General features: G+C 38.6%; 3 protein-coding genes across 3 annotated transcripts in view; 1 reads left to right on the top strand and 2 right to left on the bottom strand.

Annotated features, from left to right (window-relative positions):
• Positions 1-26,107, top strand: part of LOC111146123 (mediator complex subunit 12 like) — a 314,971-nt gene that overhangs the window by 221,350 nt on the left and 67,514 nt on the right. The window contains exon 16 of the mRNA XM_022501526.1: positions 23,133-23,280. Coding sequence (XP_022357234.1) covers positions 23,133-23,280 — 148 coding nt within the window. The remainder of the gene's footprint in view (positions 1-23,132; positions 23,281-26,107) is intronic.
• On the bottom strand, positions 3,837-7,075 carry LOC111148958 (purinergic receptor P2Y13). Its single transcript, XM_022505802.1, has 2 exons — positions 7,019-7,075; positions 3,837-6,551 (listed from the first exon to the last, which is right to left on the bottom strand). Exon 2 carries the CDS (start codon positions 6,534-6,536, stop codon positions 5,535-5,537), a length of 1,002 nt encoding a protein of 333 aa, XP_022361510.1. The 5' UTR covers positions 6,537-6,551; positions 7,019-7,075; the 3' UTR covers positions 3,837-5,534.
• LOC111148951 (purinergic receptor P2Y12) overlaps positions 13,594-26,107 on the bottom strand; it is a 41,421-nt gene continuing 28,907 nt past the window's right edge. Inside the window, exons 2-3 of the mRNA XM_022505790.1 lie at positions 16,571-16,736; positions 13,594-14,636 (exon numbers count right to left, since the gene is read on the bottom strand). Of these exons, the coding sequence (XP_022361498.1) occupies positions 13,594-14,613 (1,020 nt within the window). The 5' untranslated portion in view covers positions 14,614-14,636; positions 16,571-16,736. The remainder of the gene's footprint in view (positions 14,637-16,570; positions 16,737-26,107) is intronic.

Genomic DNA, 26,107 nt, shown 5'->3' with positions numbered 1-26,107 from the left:
CCTTAGTTTCCAGTATATCCAGATCTCCTGCTCCTCCTTTTAAGTCAGCTCCCACCTTCCATCCTCTAAACTCCACATTCTAGACATCTCTTCTGTCTGTTCTGTACAGGACACTTGCACGGCGTGGACTCTGGGATGCTCAGCTCATTTCTTCTCTTACTGTCTCAGAAAAAATGTTCCTGGATCCAGAGCTCTGGATCCATATTTTGTCTCCACTGGCTAGATTTTTTGACCCATTTCTGAGACTTTAATCATACCCAGAATCTGTTTCTTTGCCTTTATGGTCTAATATATCACTCAGTCTAATGGTCTTCAGAGCAATGAATCTCAATTGTAAGGAGGGTAGGGTGGGGATTATGGGCCCCATTGAAAATACATTTTGCCTATTAATTACATACATTTTACATACAACCTCCTACTCTCCGGTGGTTTTGGACTCAAAACCACTGTCTCTGAACAGTTTTCCTCCTTGGCTCTTGCCTGCATCTGTGGAAGACTTCTTTAATCGATCTCCAGTCCTCAGTGGCTCTTCCTTACTCGCCCTATTGGTGGCAAATTGATTTTCCTAAAGCACAAGCAAAGAGCGTGTAGTTCTTCACTTCAGAAACTTTCCATGGTTCATCGAGAAGTCTATACAATCCAACACAAGACCTCTAGCGTTTTGTTGCAGGCTCCTATACTGCATTCCCAGGCTCATCTTTTACGTCCACGTGCTGCAGCCCCGGTCTCCAAAGCCCCTTGTGCTCTGGCCATAGCACTTTCCCTACCCCTAGCTGAGCCTTCCTCCAGACTGATCATGGCCTGGCAGCATTCCCTTTCGCATGCTCTGTCTCCTTCCTCAGGGTCCAGCTCTCGTTGTCATCTCCTGCAAGCCCTTCCTCATTGTCTCCATTTGGAGTGAGCTACCTTTTCTTTTCAGTTGTTAATGGTGAGTGAATTATGTCTCTCATACTGCTTCCACAATTGGATCTGTTGTGGGATGTGTGCCTGACCACTGAGTGCTTTCAGGGAGGCAAAGGGCCCTGCACTGAAGGCATGACTGACTCAGTGAATCTGTGAACCCGCTCTTTGGAATTTTACGTCTCTCAAGACCTCTCGAGTGCTGGAGGTACTCGTAGGGCTGAACCGCTCAAGCCCCTGAGGTTTCGGACCTCGTTTGTACTGAGACCTCTCCCTTCCTCTTCAGGAGCCACCTCCTTATCATCCTTGCAGCTGGGGTGTAATGTCAAGTCTTGAGGAACTTGTCCCAATGGTGTACACCGCAGAGCCATTGAGGTATTGGGCCCAAGGCCACCTGCTTGGATTTTAGCCCCAGCTCTGCCTCTGCTTGTTGGCAGGCCTGACCGTGGGCCACGTATCTTTTTGCTTTGTGTCTCAGTTTTCTTTTTATGTTGCCGTCCAACAGGAAGCCCTGTGGTATCTCTCTCATAGGGTTGAAGTGAGAAACAGAGAGGGTGATTGTCCTTGCAGAGCACACAGCATGGTGCCTGGCACATAACAAGCCCTCAGAAGGACTGCAGGCCACGTGCGTTGAAGCCCGGGGAAGCTCTTGCTCGCTTCTAGGTCAGAGCCAACTACCTGGCAGCACCTGGGCTAGTCAGAGCCCACGCATGAACGAACTGTTTCTGTGGGGTCAAGGAGTGTGGAGGTGGCTACGGAAGTTTTGAAAGGAGCCGGAAATACGGGAGACAGGATTTATGATTTCTCTTGAGAACATTGGAATATCTGAGGTGGTGAATATAGTGGTTATGAGTATGGGCTCTGAAGCCAGAGTCTGAATTACAGTCCTAGTTCTGCTTTGTCTGTGCTGTGAGGTCCCCATGCAAGTTGCTTAGCTTCTCTGTTTCTCAACTTCTTTGTCTCTGAGCACTTCCTGGGATTATTCACTGGGACAGTCTGTTGAAAGCTCTTGGTAGACTTGCCTCATACATAGTGAAGAGTAAGTAGTGTGTGCTGCATTTGTTGTCACCCGGTTAGTTCTTCTGCTCTTGCTGCTAGCCAGCAGCCCTGGGCCCCCAGATCCCTCCGGTGCCAACCATTGGCCCGGAGTAGTAGAAACCCCTGTAGGCTGGGCATGCACTTTTTAGGTAGCCAAGCCCTCGCCGCTGCCTGTCACCTTACATCTGCCGTGTTCGCTTAATAACAGTTTTGTCTGTCTCCTGCCAACAGATTCCACTCCTGTGCACTCATGTCCAAGAAGGCTGTGCTCTGAATCTCAAGGAACAGTATGCTCAGTTCTCAGTATGAACCTCAAGGAGCAGTTAGCAAAGTAGTTCTTTTTTTTTTTTTTTTTTTAAGATTTTATTTATTTATTTGACAGACAGAGACCACAAGTAGGCAGAGAGGCAGGTAGAGGGAGAGGGAGAAGCAGGCTGCCCGCTGAGTGGAGAGCCCGATGTGGGGCTCGATCCCAGGACCCTGAGATCATGACCTGAGCCGAAGGCAGAGGCCCTAACCCACTGAGCCATCCAGGTGCCCCTAGCACAGTAGTTCTTAACGTGTGGTCCAGAACAGTAGCATCAGTCACCTCTGCAAATTTAGTGCAAACTCGGGCCTCACCCCAGACCTCCTGAATCAGAAACTCTGGGGGTGGGCTTAGCAGTCTGTGTTCTGCCACCTGTGGCTGGTTCTGCTCCCCGTGGCACTTTGCGAACTACCAATTTAACGCGTGTTCTATATTCATATTGCTTGCATCCAGTAAAAACAATTATATTTAATTTTTACAAAAGCTCTTATTTGTGTTTGGAGCGCACAGATTATATTAAAGCTAACTATTGTCTCCCCCCGCTTTTGTTTTCTTGCTTCAGTCATTAACGGCTATGGTATAGCATCTCATTCTATAAGCTTTGTAGAATTTAGTATTTGTGATTGCTAGTTTGGAAAGTTCTCTTCAAATGGTTGCTTTGCATTCTGTGAGCATGATTTTAAGGTGGCTCTAATATACCCATCCCCTGAGTTCTTCATAGATTTTTTCACTCTGCAAATCAGGTACTCAGCTTTTCACTATCATGTTACTATAATAGAATTAAATATTTGTATTTAGGGTGTGCATAATTTTAGAACTCTATCTTTAAATATCTTTTAAAAAATTTTATTTGTTGGAGAAAGGGAGAGAGAGAGAGAGCAAGCACGAGCAGGGGGAGGGGCAGAAGGAGAGGGAGAAGCGGACTTCCCACTGAGCAGGGAGGCTGATGGTGGGCTTGATCCCAGGCCTGAGATCATGACCTTAGCCGAAGGTAGACGCTTAATGACTGAGCCACCGAGGTGCCCCTCGAAAGATCTTTATAAAAAAAATTCTGTATATTATCAAGATGCAGTTATTTATAATACACTATTAGAGTCTACATGTGATTGTGTAATGCAGCTTTAATGTACTTAAAGGCAGTGTGGATTTAGTGGCATCTCTAGCAGTTACCACAATTTCATTCTTTTATTTCAGAGAATGAAGATAAGACATTAAGAGTATTTTCTAGAAGAGTTTTGGAGATTGTAATATGCCACAGTTACAGATTTTACTTAACCAAAAACAACAGCACGTCACTAAAGCATTTTGTCCGTAGTTTTAAAACTGAAATGTTGACAGACATTAGCCCCAAAGCTATCCATGTCCTGTTTAGTAATCCTGCTTTCTTCATGTTCATTTGCTAGCAAACCCAGGAACACTCCCAATTCCCAGGGCCCTGGGTACATGCTATAGGAAGGCAACTATAAAGAGCTTGCGTTTTCAATGAATTTTATATCACCTTTTGAAAATAACAGCCTCAGTGAGAATTGGCTTCCTCTTTGCTCTCTAGAATGTGAAAATAAAACCACCTTGGATTATTTTATCAAATATTTATTGATTTCACAATGAGACACAATCTCTGCTCCCAAAAATATACATAGATTATTAAAAGGGTAGGTATGTGTGTGGGCAAGTAATTACAAAGCAGTGTGACAAGTACAATAATTGAGGTGTGACAACAGTCCAATGAGGGGGTGATTGGGTTTGAGATGGTGGGAGGTTGACCAGATGAGATTTCATGGGCCAAGTGATGGCATCTTAGGGTTTCATGATTGGGTCAAAGGGAGATTTACCTGTGCAGTGAGTGGCCCAGGGACGAAAAGGAGCAAGGCATGTTTTGGCAGTTACAAACATCCATAAGAGTGTCATGTTCCAGGGATGGAAGAGCAGTTAGGAGATAAGGCCAGAAAGGTGGGGAAGTTCCAGGGCCTTCAGGGCCTTGGAGAACATGGGAAGAGGCCTGGGTTTCAGCTATGGTGATCGCGTTGGAGCCAGAGGCACATTTACAGAGCATGACTACTCCTTTGTGCGTTTTCTCTAGAGATATAAATCCGTGTCCACAAATCTAGATGACCGCATTTTAGTTGTTTTGAAGCACACAGGGAATTCAAGAAGAAATGTAGAGGTAAATAAGTACCAACAGGTAGTCACCCTTTGCTAAATTTCCCCAGTATGGATGCTAGTGATTGTGGGTCAGCATTCCCTCCATAAATGTACCCAGAATGGCACAACAATGACATACTGTATTTCAAACAGTTGTAATTCATGGTCTGTGGGGAATATTGTGGGAGGTACCTAGAAAACATGACATGGTTTCGGTCTTTAAAATATATTATCTTTCTTAAAGAATGCTAGCCATCTTTCAGGGATGCAGTTAGGGATATCGCTAACTAGTGAAGGGAAATCTGCCATGGGGGCCCTAACACATGCCCAAACAGTGGGAGGAGTAGTTCGTTTTCACCAGAGGCGTGAGCATCTGGGTAGGGGTTGTGACCTAGGCAGCCTTGTTCAGTAGCTGGCATGTTCAACTGCCATTAGAGTATTTGCCGGGCAGAGGGAGAATTCCAAAGAGTATCAGTTCTGTGTTCTTGCCCTTAAATTGTATACACTGAAGACATATGCAAAGTACTACAGTATATTTTATGTGGCTTAATAATCATCTGTGCCTCCTATGGAGTACTGAAATGTCAGTACTCTTGATACTGGACGAGGCTCTTTATAAGGAGAAATTCCTTCATCCAGGCTTTCTCAGGGTTTTCTGACCCTGTTTCAACTCCCCAGATGCTCCATATCCAGCATCCCTTTCTACCACTAGCTTCAGCTTTCATCCAAGGATTTTCAAGTTTGTTGTTTTTAAATCAGCAAGTATCAGCAGTTGTAGGGCACGAAAGCAGTAGTGTTGTTTGACTTATATATGTCAAAGAATGTGGGAAAGTGTTTTGGAAGGGTCTTTCTTAGTAATTTACATTTATCCACAATATTTTCTAAAATCCAAGTGAATGCTTTCAAAAAGATGACCTCTAGTGGCCACTTTGCTTTCAGTTGTTTTCTCTGAATGATACTTCATTCTGCTCATCATTCGGTCTATGTGGAATTAAAATTTGTATAATCCTTTCTGTAAACCAGGGTAATAACATGTAAGAAAGCATTTGTCCCATCTGTTTTTCTTTCACTGCTTAAATTTGATTCCCAAATTAATTATCTGTTGAAGTCTTAATCAATTAAATAGAAAGTAGTCATGATAAAGTTATCAGCTTAGAGTTATATTATCTGTCTGAATGGTTTGATTTTCTTGAGTTGATCCTGTGGTCTTTTTCCCTCTCATACACGGGAGGCGTTCTGTGAATTTTTTACACAGGAATATGTATATTAAAGGGTCCATACAAATGTTAGTTGCTGCCAGCAAGAGAGTTGTTTCTTTAGCTATAAACAACTGATTTTGCAACCTGCAGTCAGTCTTGCTGTTGGTTTGACTGTGAGTGTATGGAACTCGGGCAAAATGAAATGGAGCAAAACACACAAAGAATACGGCCACGACAACAAATACTTTACCTTCCAGCTTTGTGTTGTGTTTGCGGTCCTTACTTCCGGACTTTCGATAAGAGTTGTATACTTTTTTTGCAATCACCACATAAAACAGAAGCATCAGGACAAAAACAGTCCAGAAAATGAACTGGCATACGTTGTTCACCCCTTGATGCCATTTCAGCCCCAGCGGGCCCTTCAAGGAGGCACACTTTTTCACGGATGATGGCGTTGCTTCCTTGTTGCTCAAGATTATATTTGGCAGAGAGATGAGGAACAAAAGGAGCCAGATGAGGATCGAGACCAGTTTTGCAAAATCAGGTTTTTGGACGAAGAATTTTCCAAAAGGCCTGATGATCTTGAGGAATCTGTCAAAGGCTATAAAGCCTAGCAGTATGATCCCCACATACATGGTCTCATAAAAGATGACAGCAGAGAAACGACACACAAAGGCCCGGAGTTGCCAGGGTCCGAGGTGTGAGTCGGAGAGGATTTTGAATGGAAGCGTGAGCGTCATTATCAAGTCAGCCATCAGAGTATTTTTGAGGTAGACAACGAAGGTGGAGGAGCTGGGGATGTGAAGGAACACCCACAGGGCCAGAGTGTTCAGCAGGATGCCGAGGACGAACACGACCGTGTAGATGGCTGGGAACACCAACTGCGCTACCCGTGTGTCTCTGGGGCACCTCTCAGACCCATTGTAGCTCTTGATCGCTGTGGTGTTCATGGTTGCCAGTGTCCGCTATCACAGATAACCACACACACAAAGGGAAACAAGCATTTCATAATTTTCAGAGTGGTATGTTTAAAAGCAGTCTTTTAAACATAGGTGTGTAGCATATTAACACCTTACATTTACTCATCGCATTAAGTAGAGGAGTTGAAAAGGCACATATTGTTTCTAGCTAGGGTTTTTTAAACATGTATTACATTTTTGGGACCTGCAATAGTACCATTACTTTTACACCCTTATGAAACCCAAATAACAGGTTCTTCCTCCTTTGTAAGTGCTCCTTTTAACATGCAGTAAAACGAGACCCATTTAAGAAGTCATAATTCATGTCAGATTGCTGCACGTTATATATTTCCTTACGCTCATAATCTATGGTTTCTAGAATGTCTACCTTAAAGCGTCCCCCCCCACCCGCCGCCCCGAACATTTTCTTTCTCTTATAAACAAGCCCACTCATAATAAAAGTTGAAATTCACCTTTGTTTGGGAGAATCCTGAGCTGTTTCTTCTGATTGAGGCAGTGTTTGGTTTGTCCCATGAAGAGCATGTGAGGCAAGTGTTGTTCTGCTTTCTTATACCGGGTTTCCTTCCTCCTTTTCACATGTGTAATGTGATCAATTAGAATGTCTTCATATTCAAACCTTTGCAGATTTTCTAATAAGCCTCTTTTATATGAAGCTTAGGTGCTATTAATCTACTGTGACTTGAATATCTTTATATTTTCTCATCTAATACCTTTTGGTAATTTATCTTTTCTATCTACACAGTCAATGGAATTTTTGAGTGCCTCTTGTATCTAATAATAGGTGGGAGATAAAGAAATAAATTAGTCCCAAACTACAGCCATGGAGGAGAGAGCAAGTGCTGATTCTAAAATCAGAATCATCATCTGCACTCTTGTAGACTTTGTCCAGAAATCTGTGTTCAGTAGGATGACCTCTTATTTTTACATTTATCTCAATCTTTTGGTCTTTTATCTCAGAGAGATTGACATATTTTCCAAAAGTTCAGGGCTGTTAGACACAGATTTGGGGGGTTAGAATCCAAGATCCAGCAATTATTGGGTGCTAGATCATAGACAAATGATTTAAGAGCTTTCTGCCTCAGTTTCCTCATCTATATACTGGATGTAATGAGAGTATATACCTCATGGTGTTAATGAGAAGACAAAATGAGTGTCAGTTGTCTAGAATTGTAGCAGGTATGTAGGAAACGCTAAGAAACGTTCACCCCTTCCTGCAGTGGTGAGTGAACTGCAGATTTCAGTGGAGATAATTTCACTCATTAGGAACCATTTTTGGAAATTTCTCTATATCTAATGCTGTATGTGAACTGCTGAAGACTCAGGAATTTCATCAGTCAGCCTTAGGCCAAAGTCTATAAAATGTATCCTTTAAATCTCTTCAAGTTTGAAAGGGTGTAATTGCTGCTTTATGTAGAGACACTTGTCCATGAATCGAAATATTTCCCTGCCAGGTAGATAAAGGGAAGGGGAAAATTAAGGGACCTTATGAGGGGAATGTGGAGTTCTCCATGGAGTTTCACATCATAGTTTTTACTGCACGTTTCACCACAGGGTTGGACCAGACTGGGGTTGTGTTGGTGGAGAATTTTGGGATCGCCTGTTTTGGGATTCTGAGAAGAAAAATTTCATGCCCCCCTGGATGTTTAAAATATGAGGCAATAGGATGCCTGATAATTTTGTGGGAACTACCAAATGTGGCACAGTTTAAAAAATGTATGTTTGACTCAAATAAATTGTTTCTTGGAAATACAGATTCTGGATTTCATTAATGTGATGGAACATAATTTAAACATGCATCTTCTTGCTTGCTTCAGTGGAGGAGAAATAAACTATTTTTACTTTCTAAGTAGAAGTATTTGACCTACATAATTAAGTATAAATTTCCCTAAATCTCCAAAACCATTATCTAGATGGAGGTTTGGAATAGTTTCAGTTTAAATAAGGAAATGCTGTACAAGAAAATTTCATAATAAGAAAACTGGAAATCACATTTTGGTCAACTTTCAAAATGTCCAAGTGTGGGAAACTTTCAAAAGAGGAACTGAGTTAACAGTGCCCATTTCTAAAGTTAGGGAATATGTTCTTTCAAATGGGGCAAATTTCAAAATGTTTGACCATACTAAATATCCAATAGACCACACATTGCCATATATCCATGTGCTTAACATGCCCAGCAGAGAAGTTAGGAGCACTGTCTCAGGAGTTGGAGTGCCTGGGTTCAATTTCTTATCGCAACTCTTATTTTCTTGTGACCTTGGGCAAATTATTTATGTTTTCTATGAAACAGTTGCCTTCTCCTTACAATGAAAATAAATAATAGTATTTACTTTGTTGGGTTGTTCAGGAAATTAAATGAGTGAAAATTCACATGTGGTAGATGTTAGTATGTTTCTTGTTGAATGAAGTTAAAAGTGGGATGCTGTGTATATCTTTGGGGATAGATCACAAATGACAGGTGCGGAAAAATCAAAGATGAAATGAAAGATCCCAGAAATTAGAAATTTGCCAAATGGAAAGAAACCAAATTTTAAGTGCAATATGTAGTCAAAACCAATAAAATTCGTATAGCTAGTAGTTATACTGCTCTAAATGATAATATGATCTTATTTACTTTTCAACAAAAATCCTCAGGTATTGGTCCCATTTTACAGAGAAGAAAATTGAGGCAAACAGTTAAGCAGTTTGAACATAATGATGCATTCAAGCCAACTTCGGACCCACGCAGTGTGGTTCAGAGGCCATGCTCAGAGCCGGCCTCACACTCCCAACTGTCAGAAACCACAGATAGTGTGAACTGGAATTGTTTACTAGATTCTAGACTTTCTGAGCTTTGTATTACTTATTGACAAGTGAAGAGTAACATTCAATTTAAAGTTTAATGAATTTGTGAAACTTTTTCCCTTATGGTGAATTAAATGGTTGAAAATATAAAATGGTTCCAAGTGGTGTGATCTGGAAAGAATTAAAGAAGATACATTGAAAGCTCATAGAAATTAGAAGCCTGCCAAATGGCAATAAATTATTTTTTTCATTTGTGGTCTCTTTTGGGATTTTCCTTTGGATCAGAGTTAATAGTCTAAAGATTCCTGTTGATGTGGTTAACTAGTATCATCTAAATAATATCTGAAAAGATGAGGAAATATTTGTTTTGATTTGGAATGAAGGTCATAGTGGGAACTCCTACAAAAAGAACCTTTTACTTCCCATCAGATCATAGCACGGTACTTTCTCAGATGATATATAATTGTTTAAAAATGTCCACACTGGATTAACTGAAAGTGGAAATAATAATAAGCTAAAATAAGTTATGTAGTTTAACATTAACTGTAGAAGTGTCTATAAGTAAAATCAGTATTAGAAAATCTCTACAGATAAGTAGAAACAATGAAGTCATAGTATTACCTTAAACATATTAATATCTGTTTTCTTTTATTATAAAAGATAAGCAAGTTTGAGGAATTCAAATATAAGCATATGTATAGTAGAAACTGAAAGTTAATCTCCCCTTGCATATGTATACCCATGTGTGTGCACATATATATATTTAACTTTATTGACATATCAGATCTTTATTTCCTTTTCATGTTAGTCTATGAAGATTTACCTTTTTTTTTTTTTTTTGAGTTATACTATAGAAAGTTACCATAGTTTGGTTAAGCCATTACCGATTGACATTTTGTGTTTTTTCTTTTTTCCAAAATTTTCTCTCTTAAAAACAGTACTGTAGATCACATGTATGTCCATATATTTCTGTGTAATTGTTTCAACATATTTGTAGAAAATTTCCTGGAAGTGGGATTGCTGGACAAAAGCTGTGCAGCAAAATGTTGAATGATATTTTCCAATAGCTTTCCAGAAAGATTGTACCAATTTACAGTCTGAGTGGGATTTTTCCTTTCATCTCTGTTGTAAAAATCTTTTAAAACAATTCTAAACTTAGAGGTGAAAAAAAAAAATCCATGCAATTTAAATGTAAATATACTTGCTTATTAGTGAGAGTATATATTTTTTTGTATTTTTAATGTCCATTTGTATTTCTCTTGGAATTTGATTTTTTATGTCCTTTTCCCACTTAAAAAAATCAGGCTGTTTCTCTTTATTTACTGACTTGTATGTGCATTTCTACATATTTAGTTCCAACTGGCATCACTGTAATCTCACTTTGGGCATTTCCAATCAACAGTGATCACCCAGATCAGGCACCGGAATCTATAGTTTTTAGTTTGTTTGTAATGTAAATCTACTGAAACACTTAGATGCCTGAATAGTGGGTTCTTCTTGTGATTGTTCTCTCCCTGTTTTTAGAGTTCTGGTCCAGGGTTTGTCAATCGTCTTTTCTAAAGAACCACCTAGTAAATATTTTGGTTTTATGGCCATGCAGTGTTCACCACAACCCAGCTACTCAACCCTGTTGTTGGAGCTGGTAACCAACCATGGATAAAACTTGAGTGCAGTGGCCGTGTTCTAATACACCTTACTATGGCCCCTGACACTGGAATTTCATCTAACTTTAATACAGCATGAAATTTTAATTGTAGTATTTTCTCTGTTGATATTTGAAAATGTAAAAACCATTCTTAGGTCACAGGGGATCCAAAGAGCGGGGGGGTAGACTAGGTTTGGCTTGCAGTCTATACTATGCCACACCTGGTTTAGACTGTTTCCGTAAAAACCGCTGTGATATCAAACTGCCTTTTGATCCAGCATCCTTCAGACTTGTTAGCTCCTAAGGCTATTAGCAAGACTACATTTTATTTGTCTCATCTGAATTTTTCAACTTCTGGATCTGAGTCTACAAAATTTGGCTTCCTTTTTTTTTTTTTTTAAAGTTATTATGAAATCTGGTATTTGTTATGTATATTAAAATTCTTAAACCTGGAAATAGTGACCTATTCTGTGTGTCCTGAGTACTCTGTAAATACTGATCCCTCGGTCTGTCTTGAGTAGATTCAGTTTGATTTTTGGTATCAGAGTGTATGCTGTGTCATGTCGTTGAATAAGGAATTCCCAACAAAGTGTGATTTAGAGTTTAATGTAAATTTTTTCATTTTATGTATAAAAACATAGGTAATTCTGAACACTTTATAGTTCTTTTATAAGAATACTGTAATACCATTGGCATTTTTGTTTTTCTGTTTTTTTCTTTCTGTTAGGGAAATTGTCCTCTCAGAGTTAATTTCATACAAAGGGAAAGATTATTTGAGAAAGTCTTTGCCCACTCTGCAGTCTCTCAGCAGTTCATATGGTCATGGCACCGTGGTGTCAGTTTCAACCCACTCTGTACCCCCTGACTCGGATGAGTTGAGGGGTGGATCCGCCCTTCATTTTTCTCGTATGCAAAGTAAGAAGATAGATGAGTTGGCCTCTGGTTTTCTTCCGTTTTAACTATCCTGCTGTTCTTACAGAATGTGCACACTTACACATGTGATGTTAAAGTGAATTGTGTTAGTCTACGTGGCTAGAATGTAGACTCACACTATGTAGAACATGCCTCATTTTTGAAGCATTTCTCTTTGTGCTTCACCACTAACACGCAGTTCTTGCCTGTAGAAGTGCCGGGGAAGTAAATGCAACCACTTGAGAATAGATCTCATTTAGAAAGTTGAGTGAGTTCAACTTTGCACTGATATTTAGCTCAGCAGAATTTGTGGAGGATTTAGATAAAAATTGATTAATACTAAAGTTCAGTGAACTTCCATATACTGCAACTCACCCTCTGTTTTCCCCCCATTCTCATCATATTTTGATACTGGTATCCATGCCTTATATTTGAGAATCATCTCTGGGGATCATAAATAATTGAAATAAATAATATCAGCTTCCAAGTCTGTTATATATTTTGTTTGTAGTAAAAATAGTGACTACAGCTTGTGTAGAATCATATTTCATTATCATTTACTTATGAACTAATTGATGTGTTATGGCACCTTCACTAGAGACTTTGCCCAGTGATGTGTCATAAAAGTTTTTGCAGTTATCCTTTATTACAAAGGTTTGATGTTTGATGTAGGAGTATATAAGAGGTGAGCTGTGGTATCTAATGTCTTTGAAAAAGAAATTCCAACAAAGTGTGATTTAGAGTTTAATATACTTTTTTTTTTTTTTTTTTGGTATTTCACACAAGTGACAAACCAGTAATTAGAAACATTTTATCCACTTTTCCGCTAATAGTTATGCTTTGCAACCACATATTCACATTTGTTTTTCTCACTGAAGCAATATTCATTAACCCAAATAGCAGGTAGTTTCTGAAAGCTAGTTAATAAAGGTAAGTGGCAATGATGGTATTTTACCATTAATAAAACTGGTTTCTCTAGGATTAAGGAAATACTCAAAGAGATTTTTGGTATTACAAGGTCATAGAAATAACTTTTAATGATTTTGCTATTTCTGCTCTTTTTATTGGACAAGTATTTTAAAACCAATCTTTTTAATGAAAATTTAAAAAGTTCAGTCCAGTTACCATTTCAATTAGTTTAAATTTCTTAGGCTTTTGCTAATAGTTAGAAGTTAGTAGTTTTAATAGTCTTTGTTAAGTGTCCCACTTAAAATATTATAATGAGTATCACAATAGATCAGCATTTGGTTAGGGACTAGAGTGTATGCACATCTCAGTATAATTTTCAGTCAGAAGGTTTTTATCAGCTTCATCATTTTTCCTTAGTTGATTATAACTTGATAATTACACTGTGTTCAATAACGTATTAAAAAAATTACAACAGATATCCTACGGTCACCCACAGTGCTAACACTTTACACATCATGACTTCTATGTAGTTTGGCTTATAACCACGATGATTAGATACAGTTCATTTTGCTAAACATCTACATGTTAGGTTTCTTTTTCTACATTTTAAGACAGCTTTTAATACTGGATAAGTTAGTGAAAATGACTTCCGTTGTTTTCTACTACTTGTTTAGAGAGTCATTGTTACTAACTCAGCTTACTATTAGTCGGTATTTTTACACAGTGTTTTCCTTTTGGATGTTCCAAACGCTAATAGGTTGGAATATTACCTCAGGTGTTTTACATTGGAGTCTCTTCACTTGGGTCACCACCGTCCTGTTCTTTTTTCCTGTTTTGTTGGGATGGAGACGTTGCAGAATTGCGGCACTTCAGCATACTCATTAAGGAATTTTTGAAGGACTTGCAGAGGAAAAAGTAGATGAATGGATCCAGGCATGCATTTAAGGAAGTCAACCAAAGTGTGCTTTCTTTAACATAAAACAGAGTATTCTCAGCGGAGCAGTCAAAGACATCCCGGGTTTGGCTCAGGGTGTAGGGAATGCGGGCAAAATGGAAAGGAACAAAACAAATAAAAAATACAGCAATGATAATGAAAACTTTGATGTTTACCTTTTTCTTGGGGACTTTGCCTACGCCCCTTGTTCTCACATATGACCTGTACAGTTCTTTTGTAATGAGTGTATAACATACAATGACAATTAAAAAATTAATCCAGAAAATGACTTGACAGATGTAATTGACTATTTCATGCCAGACCAGACCAAACTCTGATTTGAGGAAAGAGCATTTCTTCACATTCTTGTCTTTTGGCCTCCTGTTGGTCAGAATCATGTTGGGCAAAGAGAGTAAGAACATGAATGCCCAAATTACGACAGAGAGAATTTTAGCCCCCAAGAGATTGCTGGGGTTGGACATCTTAAATGGCCTGGTGGTCTTCTGGTAGCGATCAATAGTTATCAGTCCAAGGAATGAAATACTGATGTACATTGTGAAATAAAATATGACAGAGGTCACTTGGCACACAAAGGTTCTCAGTGGTCCTGTTCCCAGTTTGGCATCACTGAGAATTTTGAATGGAAAAGTCAGAATCATGAGAAGATCAGAAATGACTGTGTTCTTAAGAAAAATGATAAAATTAGATTTATTGCGGATTTGAAAGAAAATCCTCATAGCCAGACTGTTTGTGATGAGTCCAACAAAAAACAGGACAGTGTAAAGGAGCGGAAAGAGGACCTGGGTGATCTTGTAATCTCTGGTGCATAAGCTGCCATTCACAGCCACAGAGGTGAGGTTGTCCATGGCTTGTGTTTCTTCTTCACTACCTAGGAGAGGAGAGTAGGGATGGTTATTTTCAATCTCAGACCGTCGATTTTGGTTTTATCTCTGTGTAACTTTTTTAAAAAAAGTATTTATTTGGGAGAGAGCGAGCGAGAGAGTACACACAAGCATAACAACAGGGGTGGGGGGGCAGAGGGAGAAGGAGAAGCAGGCTTACCGCCGAGCAGGAAGCCCAAACTGGGGGTCCACGTGGGCTCCATCCCAGGATCCTGGGATTATGACTTGAGCCGAAGGCAGATGTTTAACTGACTGAGCCACCCAGGCACCCTCTGGACAGCTTTTTCTAAAAACTGAGCTTTCCGATCCTTATTGTGACAGTAAGAATACAGAAAATTGAATCTCAGAATACTTAATTGTGGCAAATACCAAATAAAATGGTCTGAAGTACGTTATATGAAGGTAGAGATACTTTGTATTTCTCAATTGTGAAATGTTTGCCTCTTAAAGGACGTTTTTGTTAGGCACATGCGGACAGTGTGTAGAAATGGGAAGGGAAACATGGGCTGTGCTTTATTCCTTTACAGCTTCATTTCCATGCCTTTTAGCTTTTTTATTTCTATTCACAGTCACTTTTTCTGCATTCTTATTATTCCTGGGCTTCATTTACTCTGATAACCGTCAAAGGGTTCCAAGGAGAGGTGACGGATAATTGGCTCTTAGAATTTAAAAGTAGAAAGGGGCAAGAAATTTGTATAAAATCACTTGAAGGGAATTTATTGTTAAATATTAAATCAGATATAAAACTTTATAATTGGAAGATATTTCTTCCTGTATATTGCTCAGTCACCCATTCAGAAATCAGCCTCAGACTAGTTTTTTAGCTCCAAATATTTTAACCCACATATGTCTTATTTCTGACTTTGCACAGTATATTTGAAATTTTTACATACATTCTCTTGAATATCCTTCATTAAAAAAAAAAAAAAAACACACACACAAAAAGAAATAGTCATCAAATGCTGTTCTTCAAAACAGCCAGGGCATACTTTCCAGTCTGTAGAGTATATAATGATAGCTAAAATAAAGTATTAAAGCCACGTCCTTGTCTGGTTCCCTAGGTTATTATTCCACAACAGGGGGCTATAAAAGAAAACTAACACTTGACTTGAATACATTATCGGGCATCTAATTAACGTTTTTATTTCATCAAAGGCAAATAGAATTGATCTATATCAATGTTATTCCGAAGTATAAGACATGGTGTTGTTCAAAGCATACATATCCAAATTAAAACAAACAAAAAGATTCCATGTAAAAAACTTAAGTATAACAAATAGAGAAAATACTAAATTCCCACAGATGTAGTATTTCATTGTCTAATTATTGAATAAAAGATTCATGTCATGAAAAAAAGATTCGTGTCACAATTAGGGCTTAATTTTCAATACCTCCTTCCCAGTTTAACATGAAGAAAATACTAAACAACAATACTATTAATTCAGTATTAAATTGAGGTAAGATGGTAGATTTTAAGCTTCCTTGCTACTGCTATATACTCTAATTTGTGCATTCTCTGATTGTTTCGAAAATTATCTGTTGGGAATGCTCATTTTGCATAGAATGTCACCTTATTTAATGAGTAGTCTTGATAACAGGATATCACCTCCATCTATCTATATTTAAGTCTCACTTTCTACTCGAGGTAAAACAAGACCATTTGTGTTTTATTTCCATGCTGTGTGTATGTGTGTGTGTGTGTGTGTGTGTGTGTGTGTGTGTGTGTATTTAATGAAGAAGTTAGTGGTTGTCTCTAACAGCATTAATACAGCTTGTATTTGAAATTTTATTCCAAATAAGTACCTGAATTGATATCAATTATTGTTGAAGGTTTCCAATTTTAAGAAAACTTGACAAACATGTACACACCCATCATCTTGTAAACACATACATTTGTCCAATACTTTATATATATAGTTACCTGGTTACTCTGTTGATTCAGGAGGATTTAAATGTATCCATTAAGTGGCATTTAGTACATCCTGCAGAATGGCATCTGGTATTTTCCTTTCAGTGTCTTAGTTTAGTTGTTATTACTCTTTATGATCAAGTATCTGCTGAGCTTTCATCAGTAAATCTTGAGTGTTCTAGAGAGAAATGAAGAGAGGAAGAGAGGACTTCACAGTCAGAAATTACCTTCCAACACTCTGGACTCAAAGCTGTACAGACACAGTGTTTCCGTCTGGCCCCTTTTAGGACTTCTGCTTTTATTTCCCTGGGAAATGTGGGGCAGGGTGGGTTAAGAATTCATCTTTTAAGAAGCAGTTTTAAAATCTTGCTGCTTTTTGCTGAAACCTGCCATAGAGTTTGATGCTTTATGAGTTCTTTTGATTATTTTCCATGCACATGATAAATCCATGTTGAGATCAAGCTTTTTGAAGTCGGCTTCCTGGAGAAGGTTGCAGGCTTGCTTTCTCAGATAATCATTTACCTGAAAACATACTGTGCTCAAGCTGGGTGATATATCGCCTTTTAACAAGTAATTACATTAACTCAAAATGTGTGCTTGTTATAGATGTTAAGTCTCTTGTTCCTTGTTTTTTTCCTGGTTAATAATGTCATTATTTTAAATCTGTGTTTGATCAAGTCTTTGTACGTGAAACAGTTTCCTCTCATTATAAATTTTAAGATTCCAAAATTACATTAAAAAAGAAAGACAGTTGTATCCTTTGCCAGACTTATTATATAAAGTGTCTTTTATGCTTTTCTTAAATAGAATTTAAATATAAACAATTTTTTTTGTAACCTTGCTTTTTGTTTGGGGGGAATATATCATTAAGAGATCCCTGTTTCACTAATACCTTTATATAAATACTGTTTTTGCTCACACTCAGACACATACAGTATTTCAAACTATAATGTCCTTTTCCCCAGTAGATCCCCTTGAGTAGGTGCCTTTGCTATGAACACATGTTTACTTGTTTCTTCTGAGTTTTGAGTGTGTCCATCGCTGCATGTTAAATCATCTTTGATCCCCATTTTCAAAGTGCAGGATAGCAGCTCAGTATCACCTAGGAAGTTGTGACAAATATACATTCTTGGGCATGAACCTAACTCTAGTGAATCAGAAACTCTGGGTAGGTTGCAGCCTACCCGAGTAGGTTGCTCAACTGAGTGAGCCACCCGGGTGCCCTGGAAAAGTGGGTACTCTTCAGTTATTTTTGTTTTGAAATTTATTGAAGTTAACACATTTTAACACTTATTTAAAGACATATTAGACTCCACAAGTAAGGAGTCTTGGGTTTGGGGTATTTAGCAAAAGAGAATGCTATATTGATCCAATTATTTGTCATCCCTGGCTTGATTGTTTTGCTTTTGAAAGTGGAGAACTTGTGTGTGTGTTTTATATATAGTCAACCCCTCTGACACTCATTGCATTGTGCTCCTAGGATGCATTGAGCCTGTTGGATAAAGCTGTCATTTCAGCCATACCATGGGCTATAAGCTATTGTAGAACAAACATTTCCTACATAAATCTAATGAAAGGAATCTCCTATTTTCTGGATTTAAAGAAGTTACTACATTTCAGGTAGAGTAATGAATGAGAAGACGCTCATTTCTTGTTCCCTCGACCTGACCTCCCCATGCATGTCACTCCCTTTTGACACACCTGCCTGAGGCTTATCACTCATGTAACATCTATTTGAAGTTAATTTATTCTAAAGAGAATAAAGTGGCATTTTGAAAAACTCAGCTAAAAGAAATAATTTGAAGGCCTCTTTTAACAGTTTTTTTTATTTTAATAGATTAACGTACAATTTTATTGTAAATAGCTCCATGGTTTTTAAAAAGTATTTTTTTTAAAGATCTGTTTATTTATTTAAGAGAGAGAACCTGCACATCCTGAAGGTGGGGAGGGGTAGAGGGAGAGGGGGGAATGAGTTTTAAGCAGACTCTGTGTTGAGTGTGGAGCCAGACATGGGGCTCCATCTCATGACCTTGAGACTACGACCTGAACTGAAAACCAAGAATTCGATGCTTAACGGACTGCACCTCCCACGGACGTCTTAAAATGTGTTTTTTTTTTTTATTACTTTTCCGGGAGTTGGGGTAGGGTGCTCTGTGCAATTTATTTCGTGATGTGTGCTAGGTTTGCATCGAATATTGAAACATAGGCAATTACAGAGTGTTGGGGAAGTATGAAATGCTGTATTTTGTTTTATTAGAAGGACTGTTGCATTTACTTCACCTATTTAGTGTTTGGAAGAAAAGGAGGCACATCTAGAGTGGGATTATTTTTTATCTCTTTTTAAAAAGAACATTAATTTATTAATTTTAATAATACAATTATTCTACAATTATTGGGGCACTATAGAAATACCAGGAAGTACTAAAGAAGTAAAAGGAGAATATGCATCTCTGATCATCTCACCTCTGTTATCACATCTTGGGAACACACACATGTTTTGGCAACATTTCTAATCACTTATGATTTGATGATGACTTAGAGGAGATTTCATTTCATTCATTTAACTCCAGTTCTTCCTTCTTAAGGGTATTTGGTTTAAGAGATTTATTTTAACTTCTGTAGTCCTACAAGCCTTCCACAGCTTTTGGACACATATCTTCCTAGTTTCTTGAGCACTTAAGTCTTTGTAAATATTAGATATTATCTGGAGAAAAAGAGAAATTGATCCTGAGCTTGAGATTTTCAGGAATTAGTTTATAGGTGAGATGACCTGTCCAACCTAAGCACAACAGTTGGCTGGCATGAGAGGGGTTGCTAGACTTCTCAACTCTCCAGTTGACCTTTTTTTTTTTCCCCTAACCAACAAGTATGTCCTTCAGGGTAGAAATAGAGTAATTCTTTGGTACCGATCTCTAGTCTTTGATATTCCTTACAACTATGCAACTTGAGGGTTTTTAATACCTAGTTGAAAGAGCAGAACTCATTGATACCTTTCGAAATATGTGGTCCATTTTCCAAGTTTGACCTTGTTCTCGTATAGTATGAATTGCTATTTGAAGACATATTTTTGACAAGTACAAAAAGTTGATATGAATTAATCTTGTAGGCTAATGAAAAACCGTTGCTTTTAAACTATCTCTGCATTTCCTCTTTGAAGTCCTGTAACAGCTATCACGATTTACCTAAAAGATATTAATTATCAGATACAAATCTGGTCTTGAGGCCCCATACAAAGGCTGATGGGTGGTTCTTTTACAGCTAAAGGCCATGTTGCTCTTGCTTTTTAATTTCATCCCTTCACTCTCAACTCGTCACTTTCCTTCTGGCCCAACTCCCTGAGCAAATCAGATACAAGATTCTTCCAGTTCCTAATTTTTTAATCTCCAAATTTCCCTGTAGTATTTTCACCAGCCTCCCCCAACCCGGTTAAGTAGAAAGTTGTCCCTCTCTTTCCTTCCAAGTCCCCACCCTCATCTGGATGTCCTTCACAGAGACTCATTTATTTGAAACATATCTTTGGCACAGGAGTTTGCCTTTGGTTGTCCTAATATAGTTCTCCTCCCTTAATTTTTAAGCTTCATGCCCAACTACCAGTAAGTCCCTCACTTTTACCATTTCACCATCTACTCTTACTACAACCTTGTTTCCGGTTTTCTGCTCCACTACTCTAGAGAAACTTCTCCTTTGAGGTTCGTAAGTAGTTTTTTTAAAAATATGTAAGTCAGAGAGGCATTTGATGTTGTCGATGGCCCCTATTGTTAATGTCTCCTTTCTGACTTCAGTGTCCTTCACTCGTCATTCATCCTATTAATTATAGAGACTGTGTGTGTATCATTCGGTGGCTTGTTTATCTCCTTTATATCTCTGCTCTGTTGGTTCGTTCCTCCCTCCTAAGGAGAACATATTGCTCTTCTCCCTAACAGCGTATATTCAGTACCTAATTAGTGGCATCTAAGAAGAGTATAACTGTGAATATGACAGACCTGTGGGTTCTTCCTCACAAAACTGTCTAGCAGAGACAACAGACGTTAAACAAATAGCTCAAAAATGAGTAGATTGCACTCTGGCAAGTGCTCCAAAGGCTCTCCTCCCCTCCCTACTGCTCCTGTGCTGTGGGCTTTCACCAACTGAGGTGACAGTGAGGGACCTGATGGTGTAATTGTGTACAGCACTTACATGCGTGAGGGGCAGCCTGTTGAAAGTATTTTAGGTGGCAGGAGGAGCAACAGCAAAGGAAGGAAGTATCCTAGCATCTTGAGGAAATGTTGAGTAACGCAGTACAGTGTGAATCCGTGGTACATGAAAGTGAGACGTGGAACTGTAGAAATCTGAATGGACAGCAGGGGGTTCTGTGTCTGATATGCTGCAAAACATTTTACATGCTTCATGTATTCTCATTCTCATCTATTTTTCTCAGTTATTCTTCAAAAAAAAAAAAAAAATCTCAAAAGGAAGCTGGTATTAGCCCATTTTCTCAGGGGAAGAATCTGAGGTCCAGAAAGGCTCATTAGGACAGAAAGACTCAAAGGACCATGTGAGTCAGCAGATGGCACAACGTGAATTCAGTCACAGTGCTCTCTTATCCTGAGCTTGGACTGTTACTGGTATGGGGGAGCCATAGTATCTATGCGTTTGTGACGAGCTCTGCAAATACTTTTATGATCCTGAATCTGTGTTACTTGAGGACAGGGAACATTCATCCTTGTATTGTCTCAGGATTCCTAGCATCTTGCCTTCCCACAAGTAGATACTCTAAAAGCAGATGTTCAGTAACTTTGCTGACCCCTTTCCATCACTTGTCACACAGAAGTTTACGTTAAAACTATTGATAGGTACCTTAGCTGAAAATAATTGCCAGGGCACATGACTGGCACTGCCTGAGGTTTGTTTTCATTTTAGATCTTATTTATTTATCTAGGGGCGTGGAGAGAGGGAAAATTCTAGTGGGAGGAAGGGCAGAGGCATAGGGCGAGAGGAAGCAGGCACCCCACTGAGCAGGGAGACAGATTTGGGGCCGGATCCATGGACCCTGAGATCATGACTTGAGCTGAAGGGAGACGCTTAACAAACTGAGCCACCCAGGCTCCCCCTGCCTGAGTTTTGTACAGTTTTCTCCGTGTCCTCCTGTTCCCTTCCAGGGTTCATATGTACACATCCCACCAGACAAAAAAGAAATATATCAATAATGCTCTGCAATGGCAACAAAAACTGGAGATTAATAATCAGCTCAGATCATTCAGGTGTGCAACAAAAGGTAGGGATCACTGCCTGTGCTGATATTCAGAATGCAAAGAATATAAGATAACAACAACTTCTAGAAGAGACATCCTCCTAGCTTTTTTTTTTTAAGAGGCAAACTTAAGCACCTGAAACATTACTAATTATTTAGCAAAATGGATCACAAATGGGTATACAAGTGTATATTTCTGGGAGAGTTTAATAAAAAGGAATCCATGCAAAGAAAAGTGATGACCTGTGTGCAAGTGTGTGAGAAAGACCGAATGATGGGAAGTGACAGAAGCTGAGAGAGAAAACAGGCTCTTATTTCAAGAGGGCAGAAACAAAATGCAGCTTTGCGCAGAGGGCAGAGTTTGTGCAGAGTCTTTGGTTTGTTTTTTAAAGAAGTCAAATTAAGCATTGGAATTCTCCAAGTCTCAAGGCTTTTCTCTTTTTTGCAGCCATGAAGAACACAGTGCAGTTAGTCTTCCGTGGGAGAGTCTTTGCTCATGCAAGCTCCTCAGAATTAGATACTGTTAGGAAGTGCCTGACACGGGCAAGCATGTACAAAAAGCTAAGAAAAGGCAATGGACTGAGGCAGAGAGCTTGGAATCTTACCAAGAAAATGCAAGAGTATAGATGTGTTTAGTGGTATGTGTATGTATTTCTTGTGCTGTCACTAAGTACTTTCTTTTCCCTTGTGCTAGAAAAAGTGCCTGAATTTACTGTGTCTGTGAAACAGGGGCAGAGGTGGTCCAGCAGAGGTGTAGAACATGTTTGCATTTCCAGCTACTTGCCTCACACCTAATGAGACCTGCCCTCTTTATTGTTTTGTCATGTGGAAATAAATATACATACACCTCACATAGTCATGTTGGAAGGCAATGGAACATTTTTCTCCTCAAAGTACTTGCGGATCCTAGTACGTTCATTTAAAAAGAAAATAAAATATTTAGTGATGCCATCTATAGAAAACCAAGCTTGCTAAGAAATAACATTTTCCTTAAGGAAGAAGTATGACTAGATAATATGTAATCTGTGAAATTATTACCATGTAAAATTTTAAGCAATGAAAAAATTTTCAAGAGTCAAAACTTACTCTGTAGGGTACGCCCACATCAAATGCTTCTATTAAGACTTCAGGTCAGTTGACACTTTTTTTTTTTTTAAACTTTAGCAAGTTCCAAACTGGAAAAACAAGGGTGTTGTCAATGGAGGTTGAGGTGAATTGAAAGGTGGGCGGGCTGCCATCAGCGCAAGCCAGCATGGAGATGCTGTGGTTAGTGCATTTCATGGATGTGAAATGCAACCCCACCCCTGCAAACAAGGGTTTCAAAATGTATTTTCTGTTTTTCAGGATGAATCTTCAAGTCATGAATGTAACCAGCGCACAATCCTTCTTTATGGAGTGGGCAAGGAGCGTGACGAAGCGAGGCATCAGTTGAAGAAGATTACCAAAGACATTTTGAAAATCCTAAATAAGAAGAGCACCACAGAGACAGGGGGTAAAGAGCCTTAATGCATTTGTTCCCATCGCGCCGTCTTTTGCCTTTCCTCTTAGCATGGTCTTTATCAAAGTCATACAGGGCACTGTCACCAGAGTGCTTCCTCTCCTGAGTGACTCTCATATTGAAATATGAATAAGCACGTTGAAATTTGAAGTCCTTGGTTCCATTTATAGTAATCCTTATATTAAAATACCACATACTCTATAGATACATATAGGTAATTTTAATTTTCTACTTCCTTTTTTTTTTATTCTCAAATTTTCTACAGTAGACATAAATGAAGTACTGAAGAAGGAATTGGAAAACCCTTAGTCTGGAAAGTTCCATTTCTTCAATTCTTTACCATCCCTTTTTTTTAAGCTTGTAATTTGCTCTTTCTACTCACATTTGCACGATAATTGAAACTCAGGATAGTATAGTTGCTGATCTTATCTTCCATTATTCAGAAGGATAATTGTAATAGGTAGTGGTGGCTACCTGTAACACCTAATGATTTCAACTAAAAAAGGAAAATTGGGCCTTTGCTCTATAATGCCTTCTTTATATGGAATAGTCTTTTCCCATGCTCTTGACATAGATTTTTTACAGTGAAGGTATGCCTTTATATTATGTCACCACATTGCGTAATTGGAATTCTGTAATTATCCACTTCACGTTTGCCTAATTACTCTTTTCTAAGGATTGTTTATTTTATCAGGCCGTCATAAGATGTATAGTATGATATCATATATATTTCACTCTCATTACTGGTGTTTATTTATTTGTTATATAAATAATCAAAGAAAAAAAGTTTGGATTTCCTCTATGCAAACAGTGTTCTTCCTACACATGGCATAAACCACTCAAGGAACCCTGCTTTGTTGGCCAGTACAAAATACATACGTTTTTATGAACCTCTTCACAGGGCCTCTAGTCTTTATTTTTTAACTAGGTGATTTACTTAGAACTTGCCCACACTAGATCTTTCCTAGAGAAAAGTATAGGGAGAACTAATACAAATGGCTCTATGTCCTCTCCACCGGTAGGGGAGCACATGCAGAAACAAGGTACAAGGGCAGCATGCTTCTGAGTGTGAATGTGGTGTTGCAGGTGTCTCATGTCTGAGGCGATCATCATTAGAACATACTGGAAGAATTACTTCAGATGATTTACAGCAGTTCCCTGACTCCCCTCCCTTCCATGGCCACTGAAGGACCTTGTACCACGCTGGCGCCGTGAGGGAACAACCAAGAGTTGTGGATGGGAAATGAAACCTTGTTATTGTTGCCATGTCATTCTTGAGCTTGGTTTAAAAAACACAAAACAAAACAAAAACCCAGAAACAAAGAACCCGCTCTGAGAAAAACTGTTGATCTGTTGTTTTGCTGTTTCTCTCTGTAAGAGAAAAGAGGAAATGGATTGCATGTAGAAGGTTGAATTTAGAAGCCCTATAACTAGCTAGCAAAGAGATTTGAAACTTCTTTTTGTGTACTTGGTATTCGAGTGGCCACTGTCTTCTTTAGAAGGGTCAGTAATACATGTCTCATTGAAATTAAATTTTAGAGAGTCTTTCCCAATCTTACGGAATTTTGGGGTTTGGAAGACTTCTAGGGATGGGAAGGGGAAGGAAACAATGTGGTGTCCTTTTTGGTTGAGCCTACTTCCTTCCTTCACAATGAGTGTTTAATGACAGATTACATGCAGTCTATCCTATCTTTGTACAGTCTCTTAAATAGGCAGTTCTCACTTATGAGCTCCACAAAGAGAACATCATTGTTGTTTCATGCTGCTTTTTGAGATATCAGCAGTGAAACCATCACTGTGGAGAGATATTTGCCATGGGAATTTTTGTCTTTACCTCATTTTATTTTATTTTTTAAAGATTTATTTGTTTTTCGGAAAGAGAATGTGCGTAAGTGGTGGGAGGGACAGAAGGAGAGAAAGTCAAGCTGTCTCTACCCTGAGCAGTAATCCCACCCAGGGGCTCGATCCCACAACCCAAAGATCATGACCTGAGCCAAAACCAACAGTCCAATGCTCAGCCGACTGAGTCACTCAGGCGCCCCTGTCTTTCCTTCATTTTGGATACAATTCCTCAATCAGAAATTTTTAAATTTTGGCTGTAGTTAGCTTTCTTCTGATAAATAGTCAGAGTTTAAATCACTACTTAAAATAGTATGCTTGCTAGACACTAACTAGCTGTACTTCTGATTAATGGTAGTTTGCTCACTGTTTCAGCAAAGAGGAGAACTGGTAAGGCAGGAAAACAGCTTGTGTTAATGTGTCTTTGATTTCTAGCTACATATAAAAGTATGGTTTTGAGGAACTTATTTTAAGTGTTCTCACATCAGCCAGGCCTTATGTCAGAGTTCAAGTGACAGTTCCAGTTCATGGTCAATCTTCATTTTCTGTTTACATTGGCCAGTCATCTTTGGTTGTGAGTGGTTTCTTTTGTCTTTTTCTTTTTTTAAACATTGATGAAGTTTACCATGACAAGAAAGGCCAAAATTTCCAGGATTTAAAGTTTTGGTTTTTTTTTAAGGAAAACCAAAATTAAGCAAGAGCAATAAAATGTATTATGGAAGCAAATTAACATAAAACAGATGAGGAAAATCCATGGATTACAACTACATTGTTATTTATGTAAATATCATTAAAATAAATTAGTCCATTGAGAACCACCACTAATTTCTTAATGCTTTTTTTAAAAAAGTGAATGTAAATTGCCAAGAATCAATTGTATGAGGTTTTAAGAAGTTAGCTACATGTAAGTAAAATAGAGCCTATTTAGCATAAACCAAAAAAGGTGCATTTGTGAATTCTCATGCTGGCTGTACTTCTTCAA

Source organism: Enhydra lutris, unplaced genomic scaffold (genome assembly GCF_002288905.1).
Source record: "Enhydra lutris kenyoni isolate GAN:26980312 unplaced genomic scaffold, ASM228890v2 scaffoldscaffold2, whole genome shotgun sequence".
NCBI classification, from domain to species: domain Eukaryota; kingdom Metazoa; phylum Chordata; class Mammalia; order Carnivora; family Mustelidae; genus Enhydra; species Enhydra lutris.
The sequence above is the reverse complement of the archived record's forward strand: the minus strand, read 5'-3'. Positions and strand labels throughout refer to the sequence as shown.

Bases quoted from the DNA above. Each gene is read 5' to 3' on its own strand.
- LOC111148958 (XM_022505802.1), bottom strand. From the start codon at position 6,536: ATGAACACCACAGCGATCAAGAGCTACAATGGGTCTGAGAGGTGCCCC.